Source organism: Leopardus geoffroyi, chromosome X (genome assembly GCF_018350155.1).
Source record: "Leopardus geoffroyi isolate Oge1 chromosome X, O.geoffroyi_Oge1_pat1.0, whole genome shotgun sequence".
NCBI lineage: Eukaryota > Metazoa > Chordata > Mammalia > Carnivora > Felidae > Leopardus > Leopardus geoffroyi.
This window is the reverse complement of record NC_059343.1, coordinates 26321720-26345019: the sequence shown is the minus strand read 5'-3', so window position 1 is coordinate 26345019 and position 23300 is coordinate 26321720. Positions and strand designations below refer to the sequence as shown.

Sequence of the window (23300 nt, the reverse complement as noted above, 5' to 3'; positions counted from 1 at the left end):
TATTGATATATGGTTATATGGCTTACACTGCTTAAAGAAATACAATTAGCATGTCATTGGCTGAATATTATTATTCTGATTTAATGTACCGCTTAGAGACTCAACATATTATATACATTAGAGTGATTTTCATAAATCTACTTCACAACATTTACAAACTGGCTTAAACGCACTGCGGTCTAACTGTAACAAAAAAAAAACAATGTAAAAAATCTACAACTCTCAAAAAAATCAAATTACTTTTATCATCAATGCTGACAGCAGAACTAAAGAAATCATGTAATTTTCTTTCATCAACTTTTTCTTTCATTTGAAGTTTATTGACAGTAAGGTATGCAAACAAAGTGAAAGGATCAACTGGTCTTGTGGTAATTTTGCAATTAAAATTTTATCTTCAACTGCTACGAAGAAGTGTGTGTGTGTGTGTGTGTGTGTGTGTGTGTGTATGTGTGTGTGTGTGTGTCGCACTGTGGTGCAGGGAGGGACACAGGGATGATTGTGCTATTTAAAAAAAAATCCAGGGGCACCTGGGTGGCTCAGTCAATTAAGTGTCTGACTTCAGCTCAGGTCATGATCTCGTGGTCTATGGGTGTGAGCCCCGTGTCGAACTCTGTGCTGACAGCTCGGAGCCTGGAGCCTGCTTCGGATTCTGTGTCTTCTTCTCTCTCTGCCCCTCCTCTGCTCACACTCTGTCTCTGTCTCTCTCTCTCTCTCAAAAATAAATAAACATTAAAAAATGAAATAAAATAAAATACGAGTCAGAGAAATCATATGACTCAACTGCTCATTAGCAATTGATTAAGGACAACTAGAAAATAAAAGAAATCAGGGTGCATGTATGTTATATCTTGCACAGCAACTAGCACTGTGCTAGAAAAATACTTATGATTGAGAGGTTTAATTACAAAGGGTCTCAAAATTGCAAAAGGTATAGTAAGAAAAGCTTTGCCACCACCTTATAAAACGAAGTGTGTCTAAGAACAAAAGACTTAAAGAAAAAGGATATTAAGCTTATTTAGGAGAAAAAAAAAAAAAAAGCTTCAGGTAGGAACGCCCAGGACTGAAAGTACAGATCAGTGATCTGTGGTAACACATGGTTTCAGGAAGCATTTCCTAAAAGCCAGATACATTCAAAGTGGATCTACGCTCACTTTTTGGGTTAGAAGGCAGGTAATATTTCATTTATAAACTCTCCTCTCTTAAAGTATGTGCTTCAATATATTACTGGACATCATTCTGTTCATGATGTTCTAAATCTTGCCTTTAGCAAAGAATTAAAATATTATAGCACGTTAAAGATGTGTTCAAGCCTGTTAAATGATCAAGGGCATAGTAACAGCAGCTCAAGTCTGTTTACAACTAAATGGTTTACTTAAGCCCGATACCTGCCTGCTTAAGGGACTGAAAAAAATGGTCCTGTATTTTCTGCCAAGAGCATTTCCCAATCTGTTACGACACTTCTAATTTACAGTTTGGTACATTTCCTCCTCTCTAACCCAATGTACATTCGCTAAGAACTTGGAATCAGCCTAGGAAGTAGTGACATAGATTGAGCAATTAACATAAGTTTTGGTTGGTTCAGGTCATGAAGACAGCCCCCCAAAAAGATAAAAGAAGACACTAAGTGAAAAAAAAGAAATAAAAAGAAGAATCTAGTTGATTTTCTTTTTCATTGAGGACAAAGAAATCATTTTACTTTTAGAAAACTAAGTTATCCACTGAAGTCCCAGGAATAAACTTAATAAGGAAAAAACAGGCAGGACAGAATTAAGTATGTATATATCAACCTGATAACCTACATCTCTAAAGTGTTCTGAAAATGTTAGAAACTCTGGACAGAAGCCACTGATTTTCTTCATAGCAGCCTTGCAAAGTGTAAACGGTTAGACACTTAAATAAGTTATTTAACGCACTAAGACAAAGCGGCAAGAATAATAAAAACATTTTTACCACTTTCTGAAGACTGAGTTGTAACCCAACCCACTGACTTCATCACAGCTTTCTTCCATGTAGAGTACCGAATTTCACTTTCTAGAAATAGAAGGTGGGAAACACATAAGTCTGAAAGTAGTTTACTGAGATATTCTACACACTATACTCATGTTCACTCGGCATTTTGAACAAATTGTGACACGTATTAAAGTAAAGCCCCTCGCATGGGGGGCTTTACCAGAACTCAGACTCAGGAGAGTACGGGTGCTGGCGACGGCCAGGGACTGGGAGAGACGCACGCTTGGAAGGTGAAGGGGCAATTCAAATTCAGCATGGTGTGCAGGTGGAGGGAGGCTGGGACACAGGCTACCTGGGAGGACCAGGCCACTCACAAACAAGTAGTGACGAATTAGAAAGGGAAATCCCATTTGACGTCTTTTATCTTTTTTCAGGGGGTACGGTGGGGGGGGGGGATGTGGGATACAGGGTATACTGTAATATGTTAAGACTAGAAGGAGAATTACTTTTGGTCTAGCCGAAGGACTGAACAAGTATGGATTTCTCACAAGATTCAAATTACATTCCTGCGAGGCAGGGTTTCTGTAAGAAGGAAATCCACGATAAGAGAACTAAACAAAAATGGCCACCGGTGCGTCCCTGTGAGGCCTCCCAGCCTTTCTGTAGCACCTGAAGCCCGTGACACCTGGGCGACGCTGCTCAAATATCACTTGCTTTAGAAAGCTTTCCAGGGCCCCACTATGCCCCTCCTCTGTCTTCCCACAGCACCTCACACTTCAGGCTGTCAGCTGACCACAGTCAACTGTCATGGCTTTGTCTGCCTCTCCCAAGATCCAGGAGTCTCCTCAAGGGCGAAGACTTGGTTTGTTCAGCTCTTATATCCCCATGTCGCAATTTCTGGCCTGTACTCAGCTCTAAAAAAAAAAGTTTCCTGGAGAATGAACTGTTTATACGTAGATGCCCATCACGCACGTGTGTGTGTGTGCGTGTGTGCGCGCGCGCACGTGCGTTGTTTGCTGTGGGGAGAGGAGTAGGGCTGGCGAAGGGAAGGACAGCTGACCTAACTGACCCACTCTGGGCCAAGGCCATAAAAAATAGCAAAGAAGGCTCTCCTCAGAAAACAAGAGACTCTCTGGTCAAGACTTCCTTGCTAAAGAGTGGGATTAGCATCTCGAGGCCATATACTCACTCTGACGACTGTTTACTAAAAAAATGATTTTGTTCAGAAGTAGAAAAATGTTTTGAACTCCACATTTCACGCAATGTGAAAAGTTAAAAATTACCTACATATAGAACATCAGATTTCGAAACACATTTCTACACTGAGTTATATGGTATACCGTCTGACTATAAAATCACTAGTGTTAAAATCCATTTTCTCATCTGTGGAAAGGGATAAAATTCAGCAGCGCTGGCTGAGGCTTCCAGAAAATTAAACACAGGTACATTTGGAAGCTTATTTCCCAGTAGTGTAAAAGCCACTCGGATGCTCTATTACACTAAGTTTTTAAAAAAAGTTATAAAACCAAATTCAATATTGCAGCAGGATTCTCGCGCAGAGAGTCGTGACATCGAGGCTTTTCTTCCCAGGAAGCAACTTGACTCGTGCCGGCACCGCTCAGTTGGGTTCGTACACGAAGCACTGGGCCCCGAACGCCACGTGGCGTACTTTTTTATATATTCACTTCTTTGTCTCCCATATATGGTAACACACAAACATGCAGTCTGATGAAATGGTTTCGTGTTACAAGGTCGCGAGGGATGAGGGTGTTACAAGGTCGCGAGGGATGTTGTCGCGTACGCATATAACCAGGTTGCTTTGAGGCTTTTTTGTTTTCTTTCTTTCCTTAGGGAAGGGGATCCTGCCACAATATATATAAAACCTTATCTTTATACTCACGTTTATTTCAACCTGAGAGATGCACCACTATATTTTAATAAAGGTGTCGGTCAGAGCTTAGTTTGTTATAAGTGTGAGTCAGGTATTTAGGTATTTAAGGCTCACTTACTTACATTGTTGCTACTTTTGTCGGGCTAGGCCTGCTGTGCTTAAAAGTTACCAGAATGTCCCTTAGCCTAGCTAATCCTGTCCTAAAACTAGGCCCCTGGCACCAAAAGATGGTCAGTGATCTCCCTTCTTACTTTTTTTTTTTTTTAATTTTTTTTAAACGTTTTATTTATTTTTGAGACAGAGAGAGACAGAGCATGAACGGGGCAGGGGCAGAGAGAGAGGGAGACACAGAATCGGAAGCAGGCTCCAGGCTCTGAGCCACGAGCCCAGAGCCCGACGCGGGGCTCGAACTCACGGACCGCGAGATTGTGACCTGAGCTGAAGTCGGACGCTTAACCGACTGAGCCACCCAGGCGCCCTACCCTTCTTACTTTTAAAAAAGGCTGTTAACAAGTTAGAACTGATAGTTTGGCTGTGTTATCCTTCTGCATGAAAATATTGTAAATAGAAGTGAATGGCAAAAGAAGGGATTCTGGAAGGTTTTTTTAATATAAGGAACTTCTGGGGTGCTGGGGTGGCTCAGTCGGTTGAACGTCCGACTCTTGATTTGGGCTCAGGTCATGACCTCGGTTTGTGAGATCGATCCCTGTGACGGGCCCCGCACTGAGCATGGAACCTGCTTGGGATTCTCTTCCCCGCCCCTCCCCCCCGTCTCCATTTCAAAATAGATAAATCAAGATTTTAAAACCGTAAGGAGCTTTTTCTCTCAGCCATACCCAGCGGAGCCAATCTAACACAGTGGTGTTTGCTATTTTACTTAGTGTCTTAACCCACAACAAACACAAAGGCAAACTCTCTCTCACTAAGGTCCCCTCCACAGGATACCATTACATTTTCATTTTTAAAAACAATTGATTTTTAAGTAATCTCTACACCCAACGTGGGAGCTCGAACTCACGACTGCAAGATCAAGACCCCTAAATTTCCATCTTTTACACATACCCTCAGCATTGATCTGGGGTTCAAACCGCTCCATCGTAACCGCTGACAAATCCTCGGGCTCGAGGCTCCAAACACCAACTCCTTCCGCAGCCCCCGCTGCCATGGCAGCTCCCAGGGCGGTTGTTTCGGGCATCGAGGGCTTCACTGAGGGAAGAGGGCAACAGCAACAGCTTTCATCAGCATCTTCGCAGCTCCCTACGCCTAAAAAACCCGTTCTTGCAAAAGAAATACTACTTTTGGCATGTAAAGGACCCAACGCTTACTGACCTACTGGGATGTACAGAATGTCTGCTTGTAACTGCATAAGGATTTTGTTGTTGGTCATCCCTCCGTCTACCTGCAGGTGGCTGAGTGGTATTCCACAGTCGCGGTTCATGGCATCCAAAATCTTAAAGAAACCAACGCAAGGAACATAATGAGCATAAGTAAACTGCTACTTCGTAGTAACATCTCTGAAAATGGCAGTCTTCTGATCAAGAGCTTCCCAAAGTCTACAGAATAAAATTTAGATTTCCTGTCAGAGAAAGACAGATAGCGTATGTTTCCACTCGTATGCGGAACTTGAGAAACAAAACAGAAGACCATGGGGGAAGGGAAGGGGAAAAAAATAGTTTCAGAGACGGAGGGAGACAAACCGTGAGAGACTCTTAAAAACAGAGAACAAAACTGAGGGACGATGGAGGGGTGGGGGGGAGGGGGAAATGGGTGATGGGCATTGAGGAGGGTACTTGCTGGGATGAGCACCGGGTGTTGTGTGTAAGCGATGAACCAGGGGAATCTACCCCCAAACCAAGAGCACACTGTATATACGCTGTATGTTAGCCAACTTGACAATAAATCATATATATAAAGAAAATGTAGATTTCTTATTTTGGTCTTCCAAGCCTTCCCTGATCTAGACACACCGATCTTTTCCCTCACTACACCTCTGCCCTCACCCTTAAGGCCAGCCATGCCAAACACCTCAATTTTGCACCCTGGTTTCCTGCCTCGATGCCTATGTTTGAGCTATTCATTTCCTTTGCCTAACAGGTACCACTCAGCATCCGCCCCCACCCCCCCCCCCCCCCCCCCGCAAGGGTAAAACACCCAGCACCTGGCAGATAATAGGAATTCCAAAGGTTATGACAGCAGGGCGCCTGGGTGGCTCAGTCGTTCAAGCACCGCATCAGGGTGTCTGCTGTCATTGGAGAGCCTGCTTTGGATCGTCTGTCTCTCTCTCTCTGCCCCTCCCCTGCCTGCACGCACTCTCTCTCTCTCTCTCTCTCTCTCTCAAAAATAATAAACATTTTAAAAAAGGTAATGACAGCTAAGAAAAAGAGGAAAACATTTGTGAGCAGGGGAGGAGCGGAGAGAGAGAGAGAATCTCAAGCAGGCTCTTCAGGGTCAGTGCAGAGACCGACGTGGGGCTCAAACTCACCAAACAGTGAGATCATGACCTGGGCAGAAATCAAGAGTCAGATGCTTAACCGAATGAGCCACCCAGGCACCTCTGATAATTTAATACATTTACGTTATTTAATAAACGTTCAGCATTAATATCTAATTTGTTTAAGAGTGACAAAAGCACATTAAGCACAAGAAAAAAGCCCATATTATTACCTCCCGGGTTTGGAAACAAACAGCTTCTAATGCAGCAAAAGCAATATGGCATTTATTGGTGAACTGAGTGAGTCCACAGATGATCCTAAAAACACACACAAAGAGTTGTAAGATTAAAAAAAAAGACTTGTAAGATTAGAGTGGAGTAAACGAGTCACCAATCTGAAATGTCCTGAATATGGAAAGGTTGACCTCGGTAGATACAGATGTTCAGGGGGAAAAAAAGCACTTAAAAAAAACCGGACACAAACACGAAGCAGCTCGGAAAAGTCATATAGTCCACAATCCTGCATCCACATAGGAAAAAGTCCAGGATCCAGATGAACAGATGACAATAACATAACCCCAAATCAGAATTCACTTGGACGATGTCCCTTGCGCGTAGCTTGCAGATGCCTTGAAGAGAAATGATCACAACACTGACATGAACATGGACGTGGCAGGCAGGGCCTTATTGTCAGGTGATTTGTAACCTCTCGGAATTTAAAGGTTCTGAAGTTATGCTCTCCAAACAGAAGAGGTTTCCTCGACACTTTAAAATCATTTGAAAATAGATAGGAAACTAGGAACTAAGTCATTAGTGACTTTAGTAAATAAATCAAGACCCACAAAAGCATACCTCGCATACAGTGCTTACCCTCTGGCACTGGGCTCCCAGTAAGGCGCATACAGCCCTGAAAACGCAGGGACGAAATAGCAGCCGTAAGAAGTACCTACTTCTTTAGCAAGTTTTTCTAACATTAAAAAAAAAAAAAAAAAAAGGGAGAAAAACAAAAATTACTCTAATATATTCTATTATTTTAGTCAATAAACACAGCTGTATAAAAAATGAGGATACGGCTTTTGATTTCTTATTCACTAGTGCGGCACAATGTTCCTAATTCTGGCACTAAGCGAGGAGGGGCGAGAACCAATTTGCCCGCACCGAGAAGTAAAGGATCTGGATCGCTTTCATTAAGGTATCGTAACTCATTTCCACTCTTTTTAAGGTTGTTGACTAGGAGATAAAAAAGCGGCCTCCAGGGCGTCCCCAGTCCACAATGTGTTTCTGATTGTCCCCCCCCCTTCGGGCTGAAGTAAACAAGTAGATGAAAGAGAGGGTAATGAGATCACATAATTATCCGTAGATGGGAAATTGCCATATTACTACTTAAATGAAAGGCACTGGGGTTTTAACGCTCACTCTAATCTCAGAGGTAAAGCTCCTTCTCATCAGATAAATTTAAATGGACCACTTTACCTGCAGATTCTGGCAATCTTTGCTGTTGGATTTTACACTTGGGTAGTTTTTATGCCCTACCTTGCCAGTTTATGAATAACCATCACTATTTATGTCAATTTGTTGTTTTATAAATCTTCACAAAATAGTCTTTTGTGTATAAATCCAACTCATAATAGGAATTCATTTCATTTAATGTCGCATATGGCTCAAATCACAAGTATTCACACAAAGCAAAGGTAAAAATTTCCATTATTTAGATCCTAATCCTTTGTTGGAACATACTCACCGATTTCCTCTGAGCTCTTTATAATTCCGAGATTATCCCTTAGCCAGCGAATAACAGCACCAGCTATAGCTACAGAACCCTACGAGAGAAAAGGAATCCGAGAGAGAATTTATATTTTCACTATAAAAAGATTTTATTAAGCATTTCTCTATGTATGGCAAGATGGATACAATTTAAAAGTTTCGACGTTGGGGCTTTTACAAATATCATAAACTAGGTCTATTAATGCAAACATGGTTTCATACAGGTCATTACCGACATTTTTCATGAGCTAGGGAAAAGAAGTGAGCCCCCAAGCACACCCTTGGGCCTCTACGATCTGTTGTTCTATGTACTGTTGCTAAACTATGAGGTATATTATCACCTGGAAAACATTCCCGCCTTATCCACTGAGTTATCAGGAGAGGCCACATTAACAGGGTTTTTTAAGCCCATTTGCTGTATCTAACAGTATATTAAATCAAGCAACAACAGCAAAGTTAGCCAAGAAACTACAAAGTAATAACTCAACAAAACCACTAAGGGACGGAGCCAGCCGGGGGAGGGAGAGGGGGCTGTGGCAACAAGGAAGAAAACGTGCTTTGGAGCCGGACGAACAGGCTTTGGGTCCAAGTTCGAGCTCTTAACTGCTGTGCGATCTTAGGCAAATTAGGCTTAGTGAGCCTCCTCTCCGTCACCTAGAAAATCATGGTGACTATACTAACACCTGCTTAAACTACGATGAGGCTCGATAGGAGAATGCAGGGGAAGGTTAGTACTGAATGTAAATATTACCTTCATCATTTGTTTCTGTGTTGAAAAAGTATAATCCAAATTCCACTGATTGATGAATGGACAAATATAGTGTATCCATACAATGGAATATTATTTGCTCACACAAGAAGGAATGAGGTTCTACTATAACATTAAGCTTGAAACTATTACGCTAAGTGAAAGGAGATGGTCACAAAAGACCATAAAGTGTATGATTCCATTGATGTGAAATGTCCAGGATAAGCAAATCCACAGAGACGAAGAGTAGATTAGGGGTTGCTGAGGGTTGGGGTGGTAGGGTTATTCTTTGGGGTGATGAAAATGTTTTTAATGTTGGATTGTGGTGACGGGTGCGTGACTGAATGTACTGAAAACCAACAAACTGTCTACTTTAAAAGGATGAATCGTGTGATAGGCGAATTATATCTCAATAAAGCTATTGTAAAAAGATCTTGAGGGGCGAAAAAATGACCAGCGCAAACCGTTAGGAATTCCAAAAAAAGTTCTTTGGTTCTGACTTTTCATTTCGTACAGACTATTAATGTAAATTTTTTCCACAGTTACCCCAAACCCAAATATCAGGTGATATTAAGTGCAGGAAGCAGAATGTTTTTATCTGTTGCCTACGTCCCTGCCTCCAGTTTAGTTAAGTGAAATGGTCATCCCATCTTGCTGTCAATTTCCAGGCTGTAAATAAACTAGATGTAGAATATGTTGATTCATTCTGTCATTCAGAGCTTCTATGAGAGTAAGTCACTATATGTTACTGCAAAACTGCAGAACACTGCTACTGTCCTCTTTATACACTGGCTTTTTAGCTATAAAAAATTGCTGAGGAAGAGAGTTGACATTGATGTGCAAATTTAATCAGGTTTTGAAGACGGGGAAAAAATTCAACACATACCAAGGTAGGTGAGGTATGTAAGACTCTAACCCACCGTCTCCCTCTGGCAAAGTTTTCGATACACTTCCTATCTTTGATATGTTATATATTTAGGTCCTTAGTGGAACCATCAAGGAAAACTAAGTGAATTTTTTTTTGCTCAGAGAGACTTCAGAATTTACTCTCGAATTTCCTTCAGGAGCAAAAAATTCAGAGACAGTAGTTGCTAAAGACAAGTAAATGCGTAAGATTTTCCAGACCAACGAGGTTCGGAAGAAATACAATGTGAGCCACGTATGTAATTTAAGTTTGCAGTTACCATATTGAAAAAGTAAAACGAACAGGTTAAATTAATTCTAATACATTTCAGCGAATATATTAAAATATTATGACTGCAACGTGGACTCAATATAAACATGACTGAGGTATTTGATATTTGTTCACGAAGTCTTGGAAATCAGGTATGTATTTTACACTTACACCACATCTCAATGTGGACTAGCCACGTTTCAAGGGCTCAATAGCCACCCGTTCCCAGTGGACCACACTGTTGTACATCTGATTGGAAAAACAGGTGTCCTCCTTATACTCTCAAAAGACACTGGCCGCACATCGTATCTGACCAAGAAATGCATACATTTTCAATAGTTTCAGGGAGTAAACTATGAACTTTAAACGACCACTGTGCTTAGAAGTCTAGCGGAGTGGTTTTGGGGCCGTCAGCTAGCGGAGGTTCATACGTTGGGAATCCAAATGCCGATGTACCTCATTTCCATGGAAAAGGCAGGATGTTATAGGCTTGAATATTTTTTGGTTTTTTTTTTTTTGAGAGGAAGCAATACGGTTTTAGGAAAAGGACTGTCAAGGTTTTAACAAAAAAAAAACTGGTTGTGGACCAGAGGGCATTGCTTAGATTGAAACCAAAGGAAAAAAAAAAATACAAAGTTACTATCAAAGCTCCAGAAGAACATTATTTTAAATCTGGTCATCAGGAACGTACAGGGCTGTTTAGTTGTAAGTGAAAAATAAATGTAATATAAGAAAATAAGAGGTAGGTTGAAAACACTTATCTGAAAGAAGAATATCGTTTTGGTGCCATGATAGAATACATGGTATTCGCTAGCCTTCTAAAGAATTAATTAAAAATGAGAGAAACCTCCACATTGAGCAAAGATGTGGTCTTTCGCATTCAGAGGCAGGGGATAAAGCGGAAGGTGCCGTAATGCTTTCAAGATGGGCGGGAAGAGGAGCACAGGAACAGAAAGCTAACACGACAGATAGAAGGTGACTGTCTACTTGCTATCAATTAAGTTACGCTCAGTCATGTCCTAAATATAAAGATTCAGTACTTCAGAGCATCATCTACAGAGAGGAATGCACTCTAAGATATGACCTATGGGAAAGGTGCACACAAGCCAGTCGTACCCTAAGAAAGACATTAACAGAGATGAGAGGGTAGAAAGAAAAATAAATGAAATGATGAACAGGACAAGAGGAATAAATCGCTTAAAAACTAGATACATAGCCTGGAAAGTGGAAGCTTAAGAAACAGGCTACGGGAAGAGTGAATTAAGAACAATGATGTAGGGGCGCCTGGGTGGCTCAGTCAGTTGAGCGTCTGACTCCTGATTTTTGGCTCAGGTCATGATCCCAGGGTCATGGGATCAAGACCCGCATCAGGCTCTGTACTGAGGGTGGGGCCTGCTTTAGATTCATTCTCTCTCTCTCTCTCTCCCTCCCTCCCTTTGCCCCTCTCCCCAGCTCACATGTGCTCTCACTCTCTCTAAAATAAAGAATTAAACTTTAAAAAAAGTAATGAGGCAGATCTAATATAGTGTCATAGCAGACAAATATACTTCTCAAGAGCTCCTCGCCATGCATGCCATAGCCACGAATAGTATCTGTGTAAAGGACACAATTCAGGATGTGAGGCAGTTATGGCTAAAAACAGAGGGTATGAAGAAAAATTACGTGAAATTAAGATTATCCATAAATCGCTTAAAATCATCCGTTAGGCACAGGAAACAAAGCTTTCTGTATGCGACAGTAACACGTATCGCTACGTACATAATTTATAATGTACTAATTTGTGTAAGATCACAAATGCAAAATCTAAGTCCACAGCATTTTTAATTGCGTAGAAGAGAGAACGGGAGCCTAGAGGTAAAGGGGGGGAACAACATTATTTTTAAAATGTAATCGATACTGTTAATACTTCAGTAACAAGTTAGGGAGTTAAGATAAACAGCGTTTACGGTTCAGAAAGTATACTTCCCAAGAAAGTACGTTACTCAAGTCCGGAAACAACGTTTCCGGGCCGTGGCAGGCAGATTCTTAATGAAGGCGGCCTCCTCCACCGTCCCCCCCCTCCTGGTGCTCGTGCTGGCGGGCGATCCTCTCTCCCTGAGCACGGTGGGACTTGGGACATGCTTCCAACCAGTAGTGCGCGTCAGAGGCGATTGGATGCATGTGAGGGAAGTGTACGGGATGAAGCCAAATAAGATTCTCAGGGGTCCTCCGGTGGGTCTTCACATGAGAAGAAACTGCAGGCGGCCTCTAAGAGCCGAGGGCAGCCTTTGGCTCCCAACTACCAAGAAACGGAAGCCCTCAGCCCTACAACCACGAGGACCCGAATTCAGCTGATAATCCGAGTGAGCGGGCCTGGAAGGAGAGAGAGTGTTGGACGAGACCATAGCCTCAGCCGACACCTTGACTGTAGCCTTGTGAGACACAGGCTTATAACACAAATGATTATCTGGCGTTAAGAAGGCTGAAAGAGTCTAAAACAGAAGTCTCCACACTATCATCATAAATCATACGAAAGAGATGGGACAGGGGACATTTAAAGAAACCAAGGGGGCGTACAGGGAAGCCCTTTTCGAAGCTCATACTTATTTTAAGATTTATTTATTTATTTTGGAGACTCTCCACGTCTAAAGTTTCCATGCTCAGCACGGTGCCCGATATGGGGCTCGATCCCACGACCGGGACGTCATGACCTGAGCCCAGATCGAGAGCCGAACACACAACTGACTAAGCCACCCCGGTGCCCCTGAAGCTCATATTTAAACGGAGAAAAAATGGCCTAAGATTTGGTATGTCGACAATATTGATTAAGTATCTCCTACGTGGCAGCCCACTCTAAGAGATGGGGAACCAGACAGGCATCGCGGCCCCGGGGACCTGGCATCCCGGTGACAGAGTACAGAACAGGGAGGTCTCAGATCCTAAGCGAGATCAACCTCAGAAATACTAAAGGCCCCCAAAAGGATTTTTTGTGTGTGTGAAATAATACTTGGAAGAAGATAAACAAGGAAAGAGAGAAGCATGGCTTAAGGCAGGTGGGTCCTATGAGCAGGTGGCAGAGAACGGGCGGAACCATGTAACTGCTCCGGTTTGCTTCAACCTCTCCCGCCACCAAGAAAAATGTTCTAGTGGGGGCGCCTGGCTGGCTCAGTGGGTGCAGTGTGGGACTCTTGACCTCGGGGCTGGAGAGTTTGAGCCCCACATCGGGTGTAGAGATTGCTTAAAAATAAAAAATCTTTAAAGCAAAGGGAAATTTTCTAGTGAAAGAGTGGGACAAATTAAAGCGGTTTAGTAGGAGTTGAAAGTTTTAGAACAACTCAAGGATCACGTGCCCCAATTCCTTTGCACCGATAATGAAAATTGGAGCTTAGAGATGGTAACACGTCGGGCCTGGAGGCATCACATGCCAGGGAGCAGGGAGAAAGAAAAAGAATTCTCTTGGTGATGTCCACATCAGAAATGGTGAGTTTGCACTTTAAAAATCCCCTCTCTCTGTTCTAGACACAGAGGATAACAGGGCAAAATGTAAAAAGGGAACACCAAAACAGCTTGTGCTGACTCAGATGCAGAGCGGCGGTGGATGTGGACAGAAAGAGAAATGCGCCAACTGCACGGGGCTTGAGACCACAAGGTTCTGCTTAAGTTTTCTGTATGTGTCAGGAGGCAGGAGTGGTGGCCGGGACCCGGCTCCTCCAGAGGAAAAGGGTCCCAAATGTCTTGAGGGACACAAGGAATAGCATCGGCTTCAGTGCCTGACACCAAGGGCTAGGTGGCGCTCTCCCGCTTGTGTGGGGAGAACTACGGGCTGACAAAGGCTGTGGCTTTAATACATGAGACGAGAAGTAAAAGTTTCAAGACACACGAAGAAATCTATTATCAGGAAACCAGCAAACTAAACTTAACAGCTGGAAAAGAATTCACCCCACTCTGGGGCGCCTGGGTGGCTCAGTCGGTTGAGTGTCCGACTTCGGCTCAGGCCATGATCTCACAGATCGGGAGGTCGAGCCCCGCGTCGAGCTCTGTGCTGACAGCTCGGAGCACGGAGGCTGCTTCGGATTCTGTGTCTCCCTCTCTCTCTGCCCCTAACCCACTCGGATCCTGTCTCTGTCTCTCTCAAAAATAAATAAACCTTAAAAAAATTTTAAAAAAATTTAAAAAAATTCACTCCACTCTGACAAAGACTTTAGAGTAAGTGCTGAAAGTATTCAAAGAGATAAATTAAGGCACGATTTCTATGTTAAAAAACAGCCATTAAATTATGAATCAAAAGAAAAGACAAGCAAAATAAAATCAGGTGGATATGAACAAATAACCAGTTAAAAATCCTGGAGGGGCTTGGGGTGCCTGGGTGGCTCTGTTGTTTAAGCATCTGACTTTGGCTCAGGTCATGATCTCACGGCTTGTGGGTTCGAGCCCCGCGACAGGCTCTGTGCTGACAGCTCAGAGCCTGAAGCTTGCTTTGGATTCTGTGTCTCCATCTCTCTCTCTCTCTCTCTCTCTCTCTCTCTCTCTCTCTCTGCCCCTCGCCCACTCATGCTCTGTCTCTCTCTCTCAAGAATAAACATTAAAAAAAAAAAAAAGAAAAAAACAACCTGGCAGAGCACCTGGGTGGCTCAGGTGGTTAAGCATCTGGCTCTTGGTTTTGGCTCAGGTTGTGATCTCACAGTTTGTGGGTTCAAGCCCGGAGTAGGGCTCTGTGCTGACAGCTCGGAGGCTGGAGTCTGCTCCGGATTCCGTGTCTCCTGCTCTCTCTACCCCTCCCCCAGTCTCTCTCTCTCTCTCTCTCTCTCTCTCTCTCTCTCTCTCTCAGTCTCTGTCTCTCTCAAAAATAAGTATTAAAAAAAAAAAAGAATGTAATAGGTGGGATCAACTCTCGAATAGGCAGAAGAGAGGAGGCAGTGTTCCCATACACTGCCCATGACAGTGTAACTTGATGCCTTTGGTGTGAAAACTGGTTTGCGTTTATCTACTCAGAGGGAAGATACTCGTAATCTACTGCCTACAAATTCTACTCCTACAGAAATACGTACACAGGACACGTATACAAAATTGTTCACGGTAGCATTTTTCATCATAGACGAAAACAGAAAACAACTGAAAGGTCGTCGACAGTTGGGTAAATACTAAACCGTGGCATTTTCGTTTGGTAACAAAAAGGAGGTCTATCACAGCTCTGTGTAACAACGTGCACGAACCTCACAGATGTGATACCGAGCGCAAGAAGCCACATCAAAGGATACGTACTGTATGACTTGATCTCTCTCACTTTCTCTTTTATATTTTTTAATATATAAAGTATGGAAAACACGCAAAACTCAACTTTGGGGTTCAAGGTTGCGCATAGTAAGTGTCGGAACTCTAAAGAAAAGTAAGGAAGTGATTGTAATAAAAGCCAGGACACTGGTTCCCCTAGGGGACAGGGAGAGGCTGGGGGTGGGAGGGGCGCACAGGGGTTCCTGGCTGGGGGCGGTGTTCTGTTTCCCGACCTGGGCCTTCTCCTTATAATCATTTGGTCTGTTATGCATCCTTCTGTATGTGTTTCATATTTCACAATAAAAGCAGTTTTTGTTTTGTTTTAAAGAGAGGATTTGGCATGTAAGGTAGGTAGTGAGTAGCTCCCTGGAGATGCAGCGCAGAGAAGCCAAGGGATGAAAAATACGTAAAAGAGCGGTTCAGGGACATCGAGGCTGGGTTGAAGGGTTCCAACACCCATACGCTAGCAGTCACAGAAGAGGGCAGTGGCAAAGGTAGAGTAGCAGTGTTTAAAAGAGCCAACTGCTGAAGATTTCTCAGACCTCGAGACAGACTTGTATCCAGTTTATCTAACAGGATGAGTGAAATCAAATCCAAACCCAGGCACGTCATAGGAAAACTGGAGAACTTCGATGATGTTACATGTTCAACGGTGTTCAACGATGTTAGAAAGATGTTGGAGAAACAAGTGTTTCGTCTAAGATTCTGTACCCACCCCAGAGAGAGGGCAAAATAAAGATAAACTTGGGGCGCTTGGGGGGCTCAGTCGGTTAAGTCATCCAACTCTTTTTTTTTTTTTTTAATTTTTTAACGTTTATTTATTTTCGAGGGAGCGAGAGTGACAGTGGGAATGGGGAAGGGGGAGAGAAAGAGGGAGACGCAGAATCTGAAGCAGGCTCCAGGCTCCGAGCTGTCAGCACAGAGCCCGATGAGGGGCTCGAACCCATGAAACGCGAGATCATGACCTGAGCTGCAGTGGGACACTTAACTGACTGAGCCACCCAGGCGCCCCAAGCATCCAACTCTTGATTTCAGCTCAGGTCCATCTCACAGTCCGAAGACTGAGACCCAGGTCGGGCTCCGGTGCGGAGCATGGAGCCTGTTTCAGATTCTCTCTCTCCGCCCGTCCCCCACTCACACCTTTTCTCTCTCGCTCAAAATAGATAAACGTTAAAAAAAAAAAATACAGACAAACCTAAAAGGACTAGACTTACTACCTCAGATTCTGAGTAAGAGAACTACAAAAGGATGGCCCTCTGCAAGGAAAAAATGGGGGTAGGGCCACGAAAAGTTTCACCCCAAAGAAATGACAGTGGACACAGAAAATGATAAAATAAGCCAATAAGTATGATATACAATGGACTAGAAAGAAAGCAGAACTTATTCCTGCATGTTTAAGAAAAAGGGGAAATGAAAACTTGACTAAGCTCAATGACATGATTGCTGTTGGAGGTGACAGAGGAAAAGCATTCGAGGTCATCATCATGGGTGGGACGTTAAAAATAAAAACTAAACAACTATAAACACGGTTAGGAAAATATATAGTTAAGTAACATCTTAAAAATGAAAAGGTGCTGGGGCGCCTAGATGGCTCAGTCAGTTGAGTGTCTGACTTCGGCTCAGGTCAAGTTCGAACTTCAGATCCTCTGTCTCTCTCTCTCTCTCTCTCTCTCTGTCCGTCCCCTGCTCATGCTTTGCCTCTCTCTAAAAAAATAAACACTAAAAAAATTTTTTAAAAAAGTTTAAAGGTGCCCACAAAAGAAATGAAACCCAAAACAACAAAAGCACAGAGAAATGCATTATGTTCCTTCCAAATCAGCAGAGGGACAGTGGAAGACTAAAAGATGGGAGGTACACAGCTATCGTTTCAGTTTTTAAAAAATGCAAAGTGAAATTTTTTTTATAGATTTTTTAAATAAATTTTTTTAATGTTTATTCATTTTGAAGGAGAGAGAGACAGAGTCGAGCAGGGGAGGGGCAGAGAGAGAGGGAGACCCAGAATCGGAAGCAGGCTCCAGGCTCTTAGCGGTCAGCCCAGAGCCCGGCGCAGGGCTCCAACTCACGAACCGCGAGATCGTGACCTGAGCCGAAGTTGGACGCTTAACCGACTGAGCCATCCAGGTGCCCCGCAAAGTGAAATGTTAATACCTCAGGTCGCCAAGCCTAACAACAATCTGTCAAATTAAAGCAATGATCATCAACTATATACTCTGTAAGCACTTACGAAACATGGAAGTGGTGTGACCCAGTGGAATTAGCAGGAATGTAGTGAGAAAAAGTTTTCCCAAGGTAGCTTTCTCCTTTGCCCTCTCATTTGGTCTGCTTCAATGTTTTTACATGTCTGTTAACTGAAAAGAAAGAAGACACAGAAAACAAAATCCTATCTACTATTGTGAACGTGTGTGTGTGTGTGTGTGTGTGTGTGTGTGTGTGTGTGTAAGTGTACATGTTGTGGCTCAGGCTGCTAGGTTAGGAGACGAAAGAAGTGACCTGAGATGCAGTGAAAAGAACACCGGACTCAGGAGAACGGCGATGGCATAGTGGGTGGCCCAGGAGGTCTAGATTTTGATGTCTAATAACCTGAATTTGCATCCTGGATCTGCTACTTACTAGCTTTCAAAAGTTGGGGCGCCTGGGTGGCTCAGTCGGTTAAGTGGCCGACTTCGGCTCAGGTCATGATCTCGCAGTCTGTGAGTTCAAGCCCCGCGTCGGGCTCTGTGCTGACAGCTCAGAGCCTGGAGCCTGTTTCAGATTCTGTGTCTCCCTCTCTCTGACCCTCCCCCGTTCATGCTCTGTCTCTCTCTGTCTCAAAAATAAATAAACGTTAAAAAAAAAAAAAAAGTTACTTTGGCCAAGTGACTCCAATTTCACTTCCGACTCTCAAATTCCTTGTGAGGGGGTAGGGAAGCCTGTTGTCATCTGATCTACTACTGGCCGTGTCAGCTTTCAAATTCTCTGAATCTTTTAAAAAATTACACGGATTGAAACAAAATCATAAAGCATGTGCCTGTTAAGTCTCCAGATGAGGCAAAACTGGAAAAATAGCAAAGAGTGAAAAGGAACCCACAATGTCACAATAGGCTGAAATCAGTATCATGAAATTTAACAGGAAGAAGCAAAGACCTGAATTCAGATTAACAAAAGATCTGCACGGACGCCCGGCTGGCTCAGTCATGAGAGCATGTGACTCTTGATCTCGGGGTCTGAGTTCAAGCCTCGTGTTGGGTGTAGAGATGACTTAAGGAAAAAAGCAAGATCTGCCCAAATACGGAATGGAGAGGACTTGGCTTGATAAGGAGTCATTTGAGAAAGCGCCAGATATTTTAACATCTGCTCCCGGAGGCGATGATATGGTGGGGTTATTAGACTAAATTAATGAACTCTCAGGTTAGAGTGGCAAAAGCAGTGTTTATGGTCAGAGAGGAACAAATCACACTAGCGAGTACAGGTCTGACTACATGCAGAATATTCTATTCCATTCTGGAAGATGCTGACAAATTGGAATGTGTCTAATGAAGGGAGTCCAGAACTAGAAAGGATCCAGAAACTGTATGACATCAGGGCACTGGAGGAGTTTATCCTAGAGCAAGAAGACCCAGAAAAACCGACAGGTGCCTGTTAGCATTTGAATGCTTTTGACAGCTGATCTACGTCTAAGGAGCATTTTGGGGTGCCATCTTCAAACAGAAGTCGGAAGGCTATCGGTGAGGGAAAGAAGATGCTTCATATTGGGAGGGAAGTTGAAACCAGGTAAGCCCTATCCCAGAGTCCCTTTCCAGGTCTAAGGCATCTATAATTCTAAACGACTGCCTCCAGTATAAGGGGAAAAGACTCTTTAAGCTGTTCGGCTTACTTAATTGCTATAGGGTGACATTTATCAGATAGTACATATCTGATGTGCCCAGCGCTGTACTAATAAGCACTTTGCACAGCAGGAAACAGTGCAGAACAGGGCTTGTAGGAATTTAACTTCTGAGAAATGATAGGATACCGTTATTATTCCTAAATGTTTCTATTATCCATAGAAAAGGGGTTGGGGGAGAGAGCACAGTGCTTATGCAGGGAGGGGGCAAGAAAAAACCCGAAAATTCTTTGTGCTCTAGGCATAGCAAGTAATACGATGTTTGAACTCTAAACAGAAGTCTAACACTTGTGACTCAATTATTATCAGATCCTTTAGGAAAGAAGCCTCAGTAAATCTTCAGATCAATTGTATATTTATACATTACAAGGGAGCCATTTAAAATGAACTGTTAGGGGTGCCTGGGTGGCTCAGTCGGTTAAGTGTCCGGATTCGGCTCAGGTCATGATCTCACAGTTCGTGAGTCCGAGCCCCATGTCGGGGTGACGGCGGTCAGCCTGTCAGCGCAGAGCCCGCTTCAGATCCTCTGTCCCCCTCTCTCTACCTCTCCCCTGCTCACACTCTCCCCTAAATAAATAAATAAATAAATAAATAAATAAATAAATAAAATCTTTAGAAAAAAAGGAACGTACCTGATTTTATAAAAAGAGTACTGCTTCTTCGACCTTATCTAGAAAAGTTACTAATGTTCCTAATACAAATTCACCATGCCCTACAGGCTTAGGCTGATATATTCCTACTAGAATTGACAAATGTATTCGAAAGAAACGCTTCCACTGAAAACTAGCATCAGTCTCCTCACTTTCTTTCCCGCGTCAAAATGTGAGACAAAATTTATTTTTATGGGGAGACACGTGGAGGGGATTCACCTGCGTTTGCCCCCGGTGGTGCTCTTTGGAACACCGGGGCGCTGCGGTTACAAAAAACACAGCATTTTCCAGCTGACGGGAATACTGGCGAGCAAGTCAACACCTGCACTAAACTTCACGGACAGAAAATCTTACACCGTGCCAAGCGGCTGCAAGGTGCCTCAAGTGACCGGCAAAAGAACCAGGAGCCGACGTCCTCTAGGTCCCCTGGGAGTGCTGACCCCAGCTCACCGCCAGGTTCCTTCCACTTAACCAAATGCCAAGAAAAAAAAAAAAATGAGGTTTTTTTTTTTTTTTTTTTTTTCCAGTCTTATCATCTATGAAAATTTACCAGAAAAGGTGTTAGGAAGCACTGTGACTCTCCCTGGCTGTGACTGTTCGTCATATTATCCACATTGATTGAGAGGTACTTACTTCCAACGCATAATACACCGGCTTGTCTCTGCCGAGCTTGTAAGCCACTGTGGTCAGAAGGCCGTGTTCAGAAAACACACACTGCGGGACACAGAAAAATACTTCAGCTGCCAAGAAATTAACAGGTTGGCAGAACACTATTTGGAAAAGCTAAGAGGAACCAGGTAGAAAACAATTCAATAAATATGTAACAATTAAAAAAATAAATCTAAACAGCTAAAATTACTAGTATTAAGGACAGTACACTTAAAACAGTATAAAAAGCTTATCCCTTGCTCCAGATTAGATTTGCATTAAGAGTCTGACAAGGTCAGGTCCGAGCGTAGCTATCCCACCACAATTAAAGACACACATATAAAATTCAAAGAACCTAAAATGATTCTTACTAGAGCCACTGAAATTTAGTGATTGTCATCATTTTTATTGAGCTCTAAATTAAACCCTAATGAAGAGTTAATAACCCAGCAATTGCACTACTAGGTATTTATCTAAGGGATACAGGCGTGCTGTTTCGAAGGGGCACATGCACCCCAATGTTTATAGCAGCACTATTGGCAATAGCCAAAGTATGGAAAGATCCCAAACGTCCATCGATGGATGAATGGATAAATGTATATGTATACACACACACACACACACACACACACACACACACACACACACACAATGGAGTATTACTTGGCAATCAAAAAAAATGCCATCTTGCCATTTGCAACTACGTGGATGAACTAGAGGGTATTACGCTAAGCGAAATCAGTCATTCAGAGAAAGACAAGTATCATATGACTTCACTCATATGAGGAGTTAAGAGACAAAACAGATGAACGTAAGGGCAGGGAAGCAAAAATAATATAAAAACAGGGAGGGGGACAAAACATAAGAGACTCCTCAATATGGAGAACAAAGAGAGGGTTCCTGGAGGGGGTGTGGGGGGGGGAATGGGCTAAATGGAGAAGGGGCACGAAGGAATCTACTCCTGAAGTCATTGTTGCACCATATGCTAACTTGGATGTAAATTAAACGATACATAAATTTTTTTAAAAAGCAAAGATTAAAGAAAATCTGCAGAATCCTAAGTAACTTAATAACAAATTATGCTCAAGCACTATTGATATGAAGTTAAAGAAGACTTTCAGCAATCTTTGAATCGGAAAAAACCAACCTTACGGCCTGTATTACACAGTAAGAAGCAGCCTGTTCCATACCTGTAGTTAGGAGAAGAACGAACAGCGTGACAATTGTATTAAAAATACATCATGAAAGAATAATACAAATCATTCAAAACGACGTTTAACTCAGCACGATAAAAGTCGTCATCTTCAAGTTTTAGAAAAGTTCCCAAAGTTAAGAAGCATTACACACTCCTTTTGGAAGAACGTTTTAAAGAGAAGTCTAGAAGAAAATGTACTTAGTGAGATCCTAATGGAAAAATGCCAAGCATGGTATTTAGTACTTAGTCATGGCCCAGGACTGTGTTTCTAAAATATCAGCCAATCCCAACAAATTCTATGTCCAATCTCAGTTACCTTGCTACTAACCCACACGGAATGAGGCATTTCCCTAAGCGGGCTGCTTAGGTCCATCATTAGCACAGTCGGGAAATGAGACACAGGGCTATCTTCGGGCATGGAGGGGAGGCTAGGTCCAGAGTGCAGGGAAGTGCAGCTGGACCTCGGTGACAGGAGTGGCATGGAGGGACATTTATCCTCTCTGCAGGATGGGGCATTCTAAACAGGTGGCAGAGACGGAGCCAGAATGGGACACCGCTGACGTGAAAAAGTGCATTTATTTTATGGCAGCCTTATTAGCATAAGCCTTGGACTCGGCGACAAGTGTGGCATTGGACGTGAGTGAGTGGTTATGACTTGGGCCAGGGAGAGAAATTATCCAAACTGATACCAGCAGGGGTCACGGGGAAACAGTTGGCTGCGACTATCAACCCTGGCTCTCTACGAACAGGCCTGCCGGAGCTTGGGATTCCCTCCCCACGGGCAGCAGGGCCCTGCTGCTGTGTTCTCTGACATTCCAGCAGGTGGGAGAAGGGGGAGCATGCGGTCCCGGGGCGGCCAGAGGGATCCCAGTGGAAGCTAGTACCAGTTAGCACTAAGTCAGCAGACCTTATCGGCTGCGTTTGTCGTGCGGAGAAAATAGAAACTGAGGGCAATTTTTTCCAAAAAACATTTTTCCACGCACCGCTGTCGTGAAGAAGAATGAACCCGAGACCTTCTATCCCTTCTCACTCGAATATATTCTCTGACTGTACGTGAACAGTTAACACATTCAAAGAGCATGTGATAAATGAATTATCTACATTTTTCCAAAAGATTTTATTGGAGCACCTGGGGTGGCTCGGGCATTTGAGCATCTGACTCTTGATTTCAGCTCAGGTCAGGATCCCAGGGTTGGGGAATCGAGCCCGGGATTGGGATCCACACTGAATGTGGAGCCTGCTTACGATTCTCTCTCTCTTTCCCTCTGTCCCTCTACCCAACCCGTGCATTCTCTCTTTCTAAAATAAAAAAAAAATTTAGGGGCTCCTGGGTGGCTCAGTCAGTTAAGCATCTGACTTTGGCTCAGGTCACGATCTCACGGTTCCTACGTTCGAGCCCCGCGTCGGGCTCTGTGCCGACAGCTCAGAGCCTGGAGCCTGATTTGAATTCTGTGCCGCCCGCTCTCTGCTCCTCCCCCACCCACACTCTGTCGTTCTCTCAAAAATGAATAAACATTAAAACAATTTTTTAAAGTAAAATTTTCAAAAAGATTTTACTGTTAAGTAATCACTACATTCAACATGGAGCTCGAACTCACAACCCCAAGATCAAGAGTCACATCCTCTACCAACTGAGGCAGCCAGGCGCCCCAGCGAATATCTACATTTAAAAAAAAATTTTTTTTTTAACGTGTTATTTATTTTTGAGACAGGGAGAGACAGAGCATGAACGGGGCG

At 43.2% G+C, this 23300-nt stretch overlaps 1 protein-coding gene across 8 annotated transcripts in view; it reads right to left on the bottom strand.

Moving 5' to 3' along the window:
- GK (glycerol kinase) overlaps positions 1-23300 on the bottom strand; it is a 79543-nt gene that overhangs the window by 6466 nt on the left and 49777 nt on the right. For all 8 annotated transcript variants that reach the window (XM_045472965.1, XM_045472962.1, XM_045472964.1 and 5 more), the window contains 8 exons: positions 21516-21558; positions 20354-20434; positions 8014-8092; positions 7143-7239; positions 6506-6590; positions 5171-5291; positions 4904-5047; positions 1951-2031 (listed from right to left, as the gene is read on the bottom strand). In XM_045472965.1, the coding sequence (XP_045328921.1) occupies positions 1951-2031; positions 4904-5047; positions 5171-5291; positions 6506-6590; positions 7143-7239; positions 8014-8092; positions 20354-20434; positions 21516-21558 (731 nt within the window). The remainder of the gene's footprint in view (positions 1-1950; positions 2032-4903; positions 5048-5170; positions 5292-6505; positions 6591-7142; positions 7240-8013; positions 8093-20353; positions 20435-21515; positions 21559-23300) is intronic.